The sequence below is a fragment of the Phaseolus vulgaris genome, chromosome 2, assembly GCF_000499845.2.
Source record: "Phaseolus vulgaris cultivar G19833 chromosome 2, P. vulgaris v2.0, whole genome shotgun sequence".
In the NCBI taxonomy this organism is placed as follows: Eukaryota; Viridiplantae; Streptophyta; class Magnoliopsida; order Fabales; family Fabaceae; genus Phaseolus; species Phaseolus vulgaris.
Genome location: NC_023758.2, coordinates 41,957,423 through 41,967,812, shown reverse-complemented (window position 1 = coordinate 41,967,812; position 10,390 = coordinate 41,957,423). Strand labels below are relative to the sequence as shown.

The 10,390-nt window shown below is 27.0% G+C and overlaps 1 protein-coding gene across 1 annotated transcript; it reads right to left on the bottom strand.

Moving 5' to 3' along the window:
• Positions 1-6,049: 6,049 nt before the first annotated feature.
• On the bottom strand, positions 6,050-9,834 carry LOC137812230 (protein neprosin-like). Its single transcript, XM_068614149.1, has 7 exons — positions 9,079-9,834; positions 8,402-8,488; positions 8,042-8,302; positions 7,764-7,928; positions 7,610-7,663; positions 7,342-7,488; positions 6,050-6,732 (listed from the first exon to the last, which is right to left on the bottom strand). The coding sequence occupies exons 1-7, from the start codon at positions 9,241-9,243 to the stop codon at positions 6,355-6,357; spliced, it is 1,257 nt and encodes a 418-aa protein (XP_068470250.1). The 5' UTR covers positions 9,244-9,834; the 3' UTR covers positions 6,050-6,354.
• Positions 9,835-10,390: the final 556 nt, after the last annotated feature.

The window sequence follows — 10,390 nt, the reverse complement described above, 5'->3', positions numbered from 1 at the left end:
ATATGTTAACTTTCATTCCACACTATGATAATTGACATATTTTTTAAGATCTTAATTTGTTAATTTTCTTTATTGACAATAATTTTTTATCTTTTCTTATAATTGAATTAAAATTGTTTTTATACAATTTATAATATTAGAAAATTTCGAGTTATGTTACGTATTTTTTTATCATGTTTAAATTAATAATATATTTGATTTTGATTTGTGTTGAACTAAATTTTCTATAAATTGTTGTTTCCAAAAATAATATAAAAGTATTTTAATTTGTAAGATTTACTTAAATTTAAAAGTTCACTTCATAATACAATATCATAATTATTTAAAACATATTGTTAGATTTGTCAGACCACCAGACAACTCATTACATAGTCTTCCACACAAATTATTAAATAAGAATATGTATTAGAGATTTCATATCAACTAAAAATAAAAACATTTCAGAATAGATAAATTATTTTCATATAAATTATCCATTTTAATTTATTTCCTCCTATAACAAACATAATTTATACAATACTCTTTTTTTTCCTGAAACAATACTTTAATAAGTCTGAGGGTAAATTTTAAAACGTGCTCCTCCGAGTGAAAGATATTTTATGTTATATGCATAAAATTAACTTATAAAACAACTTTCTAAACTTTGCCATTTTTTTATCGTATAGTTACAAACTCGACAGCCATTACGAATTAACTATATTTTAGCACAGTTGCATGTGTTTATGTCTTTTAAGTTGTTCCAAGGTTGTCTGTTAGTTAAGATCAGTTATTCAAAATCATTTATATTCTAAGTTAGATTTTATATATTTTCAGTTTTACTGTTTTTAAAAGTTCAAAGGTAAACACAACAGATTTTAAAAACTGGCCATTTAAAAAATATCTTAACGAAAAAGCTATAACAATTAAACTCTTAAGGTGTATTTAGATAGAAAATTCTAAAGGGATAAATTTTTTTATAGAAAAATTTATATAGTTTATAAACAAAATAATGTTTGGGTAAGATTTTTGTGGAAGAAAATGAAAATTCAGAATTTTGTGATAATAATTATATTGCTTCAAATTCCACATAAAAAAATAAAATTTTGAAATTATTCATATTTAAGCATGTCTCTTTTCTTCGTATTCTCAATTTGATTTGATTGGAGTGTGATCCAATTGACTGAAATTGAGACATTATATTTTTATTAACATTGATATGAGTTTTGTATTTAAATTATTAGACTTAATTGTGTTATTATTGTAAATCATTGTTATTTTTGTTTGATATTAATCAAAATCATTGTGGTAAGGAAACTAATTTTTTGCTGTGTATGAATTAGATATTTCAATTGACTTGTGTTCCCTTGTTAGTTTTTATATATTTGTACTGATTATTTTTTATTATTAACATAAATTAATAATATTTTTTATCAATAATTTGTTAGAATTATTTTTCAACCAATAATAATTAAGATTTTCTTAAAAAAAACCAAGTTAGAACATCTTTTCGACAAACATCCATGAAAAGTTGATCAACAACATAATAAAATAACTCTTGATCAATGTTATTAAACAATTATGGTCGATATTAATTTAAAAACAATACTGATCAATGAAAAAAAAATATCAATAATAGATCAAACATCCTATTATTGATATTTTTAAATTATTAATAATTATCTTCTTCTTTTTTTGCATTGAGTGCTAATTGAAATATTTTATTGAAATAGAAAGATAAAATTTAATGAATTTGAATTATTTTATCCAAATAAAATTAAATTTCTTAAAAAAAATTAATAAAAAATTTATTCAACTAATAATTTTATTAATGAATTAAGGAAAATAAGAGGTATGTGGATTTGGCTTTCTACATAGATTATTTAGTTTTGATGCCTTATTGTTTAGTAATTGTAATACTTTTATATCTAAATAGTTTTTCATTTTATATAAGTCATTGCAAGTATACATAGAGACTATGTTGAGTGATTATGTTCATTATAGATCAAACTCATTTTAATAAAATGAAAAACTTTTTAAGAGGGTGTGTTTAACCTTTTCATCAATCACATTTTAAAGTACAACATCCATTTGTATGTGTGTTTTATTTAATTAAAGTTGTGGCTAGTATAAATATTTTAAGTGAAAAAAACATGACAATATTATTACAATTCATTCACCCTTTTTAATGTACACACTAATTATACTTTATTTATAAACTTTGAAATAATTATTTTGTTTTTACTTTTAATTTTAGTATAATAAATTCATTTGAATGTCGTTATTACATGTATTATGTATTGTATCATAATCATTATTTGTGCAAGCATTATATTTACATATTAGGTTAAATTTATATTTACTTTTTTGTATGATAATTGAATGTTAATATTAGTTGAATGCTTCAAGATTAAATTTCATTATCGCAAGTTTATATGTTGAAGAAATTTAATTATAATATTTATTTATTTATTTTATATTTCATAGATTCAATAAATAAATATTATTTTGATTACAAATTTTAATTTTTGTATGCTATATTTAAATATTAATTAATAAATTAATATAGTTTTGATCAGTAGTTCAACTGGGTTATACTTAGATGTAAATTCAATTAAACTATAATCATTCATAAATGTTTGTATTTGTTATTATTGACAAATCTATCAGTAACTAATATGTATAACATGGAAAAAATATAATTATGTTTAGTCAAAACAACTTTGTTTATTTTCCTGTAGCTGAAGTAATTTTCAACGTGATAAAAAATGCGTCTCACATTAATTGTATTTACAATAATAATTTTTTTCGAAAAATATTGAGAAATCTAGTGTAAGTCAATTACAAAGAATTTCCAAACACGTATAAGAGATATTTTAATAAATTAATAACCTAATTAATATTTCAAAATATATTTTTATGATTTTTTAAATACATTTAGAAAATAATGAAAAATGTGTGCATAAACGAATTAACATAGGCATTATTTAAAAATAAATACAAAGATTTTCTATGAATTTTTGAGTTTTTTTTTATATCATTTTTTTTTCTATACTCTTCTGGCTAAAACAAATATTTTCTTTTCACGATTCATTATTATATGCAGATTAGTTTCAGATCACCCGTGTAAGAGTTGAAATTTTAGTAGAAATCAATTTTGAAGGATAAAAACATTTAGAAATAAGTTATTAGCATCCATAATTTATTTTATTAACAAATTTATCTTTAAAATATTTTTTTTCTCAAAACTCTGTAGAATATAAACAATGGTGAAATTGCTACCGAAATAGCATACTCAAACAATTTATTTTCTTTAATAACATACTTTGTCAAATATTTACCCACAACATATTGTGCCAAATAAATACTGAAATAACATGGTTTGCTCTAACAGTTTAAAATTTAACTTTATTTTGAATCTGACTCTTTTATTTAAAATAAATGAAACATAATTTGTAATTTTAAGTTTCTTCAAAAATATTTTAAAAATAATTTAGAAAATTTTATTTTTAAAATTTTATTTAGGAAAATAATGATATAAAATATAAAAATTTTAAGAAACAATTATTTATAAAAATACATACTTTAAGCAGTAAATATTTAGAAAAATATGTAAATAAGAAAAAATTGTTAACAAAAAGTAACATTTATAAATTTTGAAGGATTTTACTTCAGAAATTGTTGTTTAAAAATTTCATAGAAAAAGGAAAAATAAAATATTTAAAAATAGTGGAAACTATTTTTTATAATTTAAATTATTGATCTGTGAATGAATGATATAATAATTACTTTTGTAAATGATTATTCAAAAAAGTAATAATTAATAAAAAAACTTTTATATTATTCCCTATTTTTTATCCATATCATTACTATCATAATTATTTTATTAATTGTATGTATAACTAAAAAAAAAAAAAATTATATCAAAATTTGAAAATACTTTTAAATTTAGGATTTCTTTTTACATTGTTTACATTTAAATTTATTTAATTTATATTTTTTATAAATAAATAGCTATTTAATATTACATTTATTTAATTCAATACAAAACTAAATAATTATTTTTTTAAATATTTAACTTTATAAAAAATTAAATTATCACAATTTTCTATTAATTATTAGTTCTACAAATAACTATTTTTTAAAATAATTATTTTTTAATATATTTATTTAGCACTGTTCTCTAATTTTTATCCATATCGTTAATATCATAAGAATATTATTAATTGTGTATGATTATAAACAAGTTTTAAAATTATATTAATAAAAAATTGAAAATTAAATTATAAATTTTTTTAACATTGATTCTTTTTTACATTTTTACATTTATATTTACTTAATCTATATTTTATTTATACATAAATAGCTATTAATATTACATTTATTAAATTCAATACAAAACTAAATAATCACTTTTTTAAATATTTAATTTTCTAACAACTTAAATTTTCACATCTTTAGTTTTTCAATTAATTAGTTCTTAAATAATTACTTTTTTAAGTTATTATTTTTTAATATATTTATTTTTCTAAATTATTATTGCTCAATATAATTATATTTTAAAACTTTTTTAAAAAAAATTGTCAACAATTTTCTTGCAGATTTTTTTTAAGATAGTATTTTAATTTTAAAACTATATAAAATTAGAAAGAAAAAATTAAGTTAAAAATGAAACCAAATTTTAAACTGATATATTAAAGGTGTTATTAGGTTATTATTTAACACAATATGTTATTTAGTTAAATATTTAACACAATGATAATGGAGAGGAAGAGATATTTAAATATAATATTTGGTTAAAAATTTATATTGTCATTTTTTAAAAAATACGACGTAAGAATCAGGTTGAACTAGTAATATTATTGGTATGGTTAAGTAATTCATCCCCTAATAAAAGTTTAATGTCCTTTCTTATTGTCTTTGAATGTTATTGATGATGATTATGACATGCATACATGTGTATGATATACATTGTATTTTATATTGTATGTGATATTTGTATGATATGATGATATTTTATATTGTATGTGATATTTGTATGATATGATGATATTTTGTGAATGTACTATCATTTTAGGTGGATTGTGGTCCTTTAAGGGGATGTGAGGAAGTTACCTCAGATGTTATTGTGAGTTCAAGGTTATAGTACTAAAACGAAATTCATTATAAAGTATATATCTTATATCTTATGTTTCATTAGTGATCTAATCATATGGATAAGATATCACATAGAGATGTTATGAGAAGTGTTTTTTATCACGACTTTCTATAACAAATACAAAGAATCACCTTGATAAAAGAATCCGGATATTTTTGACATGTCAAATATTATTATCATATAGGATATATATTCAATACAAATGTTTTAAAAGATATTAAATATAAAAATATACCATTTTAATTAAGATACAAACTATAATTCTTGTACTATTGAGTGATTTGGTTGTAATTTACTATATTTGTTATGGCTGGGAATGTGATATAATAATTTGTATGTGTGTGGTGTTGTACATGTATATGATTTTGTATGATGATTATGAAATAATTATAGCTTATCTTTATGTATATACAGGTCTAAACTAATACAATCTTACTTGATATGAAAGGAATGATGTTCCAACAAGCTATTTTGATAGGTGTTTTCATTTTTATAGTATTATATATATATATATATATAAATATATTAAGGATGTAGGATTTGATCCAATATTAGTGACATGGTGCAAGAAAACTAAATCCAAAAAAGTGATGGACGAAAGACTTTTGGCACCGCATGTTCACATGGTTGAATGGTATACAACGATGGATTTGCAGGGTGGATGAAAGCGATTGAAAATGTGTGGTGGAAGAAATGGGTCACTGCTGCCAAAAAAGTAGGAAACACAACAAATAGTACTGTCAGCTACTCACATGCAACACTTTCCAGCATCTTTCACTCCAAAGCTAAATACAAATTCATTTTTTCTTCCACTGCGGTCGCACTAACTTTCACTTTTTTTTTTATTTCACTTCTTTTCATTCAAAGCATGGTCTTATGTACCATATAATCATTTTAAATTATGACTCATTCTAGTTTTGGTAATCACAAAAGACCATTGCCATTGACAAACACTCCAATAGGGAGAGGAGTGGAGAAACAAATAAAATACAGAGATGTTATAAAGGCAGGCCTGTTTCTTTAGGCTTTTGAGAAACTTGGCCACACTTCTCCACTTGCTTACATGGAGAATCTTTCAATATCAGAAAAAAAAACAGTCAAAACTTTCCACTACAGAAAAGGGTATACAAGATGGTAGAGAAGAGCTTTAACACTAGGATTGAATGATACAAGAGGCTGCAATTTTTTTTCATTTTTTGTGTTTCATCACATCATTACTCTCATTGACAATTAGGATTTTTACCAGGGCCACCATAGTAAAAGTAATGACCCCAATCCCCATTACTGCCTGTTTGAACATCATAACAATTTGATTGCTCAGTGAAAACGCCTAGGCCTTTGGGAGCTTTGAGATTGTTGGAGCTGTCAACCACTTGAATGTTCCTGAAGTAACTTGCTTTGCCAAACCCCTCTTCAGGAAAATGACCACTGCCCATTTGAGTTGAGGTGTGCTGACCATCAGGCTCAGAATTCACAACTTCACCTCCCCACTCGATCATGGAAGCACTGTCAGCCAAATATGAGAAGAGGAAGGAAGGCCAATACCCCAACACATAGTCATTCCCAAATTGCATCCACCAGTGTCCCTCTTTCGGGTCCTACAAGAGGGAAAAATAGAGAAGATAACTAGTTAATAACAGTAACAAAGTTCATGTCTTTAATTAGTATATTGTTTAGCCAACATTAGCAAAGGATGTTTTGTACGATTCTAGCAGTCATGAAGACTTAAATTACAACATGTATTATGTGCTGGCATTTATAGCACGGGTATAAGCCTCTCTTGACCTTTTCAAAGTTACTGAGGTTGAATTGTAAACAGTGTCCCCATCACAGATTACAATTGGGGTCCATATCCACCTCTCGATAAAAAGAATTTGGGAGAAGATACCAGTATAATAAAGAAGATTCTAGATATGGTGGTGATGCTAGGTAAAAAAGCTTTTACTAGCGAGTTAATAAGTGAGCACAGGAAAAACTCAAGATTCTTATACTAGCTATGAATTATCAAACACATGCATCTGGTATTTTCCACACGTTATGTCTCATTTGGTTGGTTAAAATAAGATATGTTTCCAAGAATCCAAACACTTGGGACATTACAATGGTCCACAAGTCAAATACCTTGTTAGAGGAATGATGAAATCCATGATGCTCAAAAATGGTTTCTTTTTGTAGATTAATAAGTAGGAGAACTCCTGGGAATTTACCTTCCAGATAAGTATACTGATATCGAACTGCGAGTTTCGGTATCCAGAAACTGGGGTAATAGTTGCACCCATTGCTATTTCACTGTTGACTTGAATAAACCCCGAGCAGAGAAGATTGTAGCAGCCAGTTGCTTGATATGCATCACTCTACAAAATGCAGAAAGTGAGTTAGACAAAAAAGAAAATTATTCTTTCACTAACAAATACAATAGAACTAGAAAAAAAAAGGCACATAGTTCAACACACAATCTCAAAAGTAGAAGCTTACAGTCCAGTATGTGAATAACCGCGTGTTGTTATCACCGTATAAATCTGGGCTAACCTGTTATCATGCACAGAGAGTCATTACAATTTCCAAGTATAATTCAGAGTTAAAAGCATAGTTTGCACATTCAGACTAAATGAATGATGATCCTTATTACCTGCCAGCCAGCTTCAATGCTATTGAGATCTTGACCAAATGAGCCTCCCAATATCCACAGCTGAGACAAACTGAACTCATTAGGTTGTTGAATCTTGGGTTCCCACACATTTATAGTGGCTTTGGCTCCAAAATACTTGTCTCCTTCAACATATGCTATTGCATGCTGATTAACAACAACCCACAAAAATACAATTAGGAAATTAGGCCAATGCTACGGATTAATAGAGGAAACAAGAAAAATTGATAACACAACAAGGCCCTCAAAAAATTTCTCACCTGATGACCACTCTGGTTAATTAGATCAGGCTCTGCAGACCTAGGCTTAGGAATTGCTCTGTGCTTTTTCCTACCATACCTTCTGACTGAACTGGCTCTAAGAACATCCTCCTCTTTTGTTCTCCTGATGGGTATTGTGTCCTCAGGGCATCTACCATTCGCATGCCACGCCTGATTGATGGGGGTATGAACTTTTGCTTTGGGTTTTTCAGATAACTTGTTATCATCAAAAAGCCCTTCAGGGTGGAAAGTAGGTCTTGTCTGTTAAATCAAAGCATGGTATTGATGAACAAATATTCATAAAAAAATAAGAAAAACAATGAACAGAGGAAGCACAGATTTCGGGTGAAGAAAATGGACCTGAATCTTGTGATCTTTGAGGAATGGATGATCAAATGCAGGCTGCTTCGAAACTGGCACACAGTCTATCGTATCCCCATCTGGACTCTGCAACACAGAAATAATCAGGTCATGTTACGAAAATGAAAACACCGTGTACAAAAATTTGGAAACCCTGTCAGCATCTAACAACTACTTCAAATCCAGTGGCTCATCAAACAGAAGATAAAAAAAAGCAAATCATTACCACTTCTTTCTTTCAGTACTCTCTAATTACTGCTTCAAAAATTCAATCAATAGCTCCATCAAAAGGGCTAGGGCTATAATTTTCCTTTTCTACATTCGAGCGTTCACGTAGGAGAAAAAAATAGTTCGTTTAAGAAATCAGCACACCCACATAAAGATCTACATTTTACAGAACAGAGAGAGAAGAACCCACAAAATAAACCTAGCAGAAACAGAAAGAGCAGCTAGCAAGAAAGGATATTTTTTAACTGAAAGAGTTTGAAAGGTAAAGAACCACTTCAGTAACATCTCACCTACATTGAACAAGGACCAACCGAAAAAAGTAATCTTTTTTATTCACAAAACCATGTTTTTCATTGGGTTCCAAACAGATTAAAACAAGAAGAAACACCAAAATGGGGTGGATGAACAACATCCCAAGACACACAATAGAGAAAGGGAGAAAGAGAGACCTGAATGGTCTTAACAGGAGACTTGTTCAAGCGATTCAAGTGCTTTGCAACCTCAAGCTTCTGCCTTGAAACACTGAGCCTAGCAGCAGAAGATAGGGAGATGAACACACCCCATAGACAGAAAACAAGGAGAATAGTGACACCACAACTACCACTAGAACCCATCACAACACCACCCTTCAAAAAATACACCCTCAACAACCTCAAATACACCTAAAAACCTTTCAAGAGTGAACTTGCCCCCTTACACCTTCTTCAGCCACACAAAAAAAACTCCAATGGGGACTAACAACTAGCCTAGCCACACCCCACTTTCTCACTTTCTATGAAGGCAAAGGGGCACCCACTGAACAGCCACACTAAGCTAACCCTCTTTTGTTTTATTCCTCTTTCCTCAAATCACTCTTTTCTCTCTCCTTCCACTTTCCATCATAATAATATATTATTCATTATTCATTATTCATTCATTAAATAGTTAAACAAAAACCGTCACTTTCTATCTCCCTCTTCTCTATAAAAAAAAAAAGGTTTATTTTTTATCTACTTTTTATAATAATAAAAATGGTTGCACGGGGAAAATAAAAAAGGGTGGCAAAAGATTAAGAAAAAAAAGAAAAGAAAAATGAGAGTGGAGTCATATTGTGGGTCTGTGTGTTCTCAATTTTCATGAATGTGTGCAGTGTCTTCACGCTAGTTTTTGTCGTTTAGATAGCCACTGATGTGAAACCGCGAATTGTGAATTGAGAGTGTGTGTTTGCAGACCCCAATGCCTTTACCCTTTTAACCTTTGCATTTCAAATATCAAAAGGAAAAAGAAAAGGACTTTTAAAATACCTAAATAAATAAAAAACATATTTTCTCTTTATACTTAATTTAATATTTAATAACAAATTATTTTGTTAAAATTTTAATTAAAAAGAAATTTCAAAATTTTGAATTAATGGTCTAAATAATGTACTTTAAAAATACATTTAATTCTATGAAATGTAACCATGAAGGGTTTCTCAGACGGCAAAAGGGTTAAAATAAAATACCAATAACTTTTGAGGCTGAAATTTTCTCTTTTTCTCACTTCTTTCTCAACAAACGAGACTCTGAAATGTTTGCTTTTTAAACGTAAAAAGAACAACTTTTGTCCTGCGTTCTGACTGTGACTATCCGTTACTCTGTATTTTTATTCAAGAAAGATATTTGTTTTTCATAAATAATATATTTTAAGAAAATAAAAAAATATTATTTTTACAATTACAGAAGAAAAAAAATCATTCATTTACAACTGTAATGCAATATAATATAATTTAAAAAATTATGT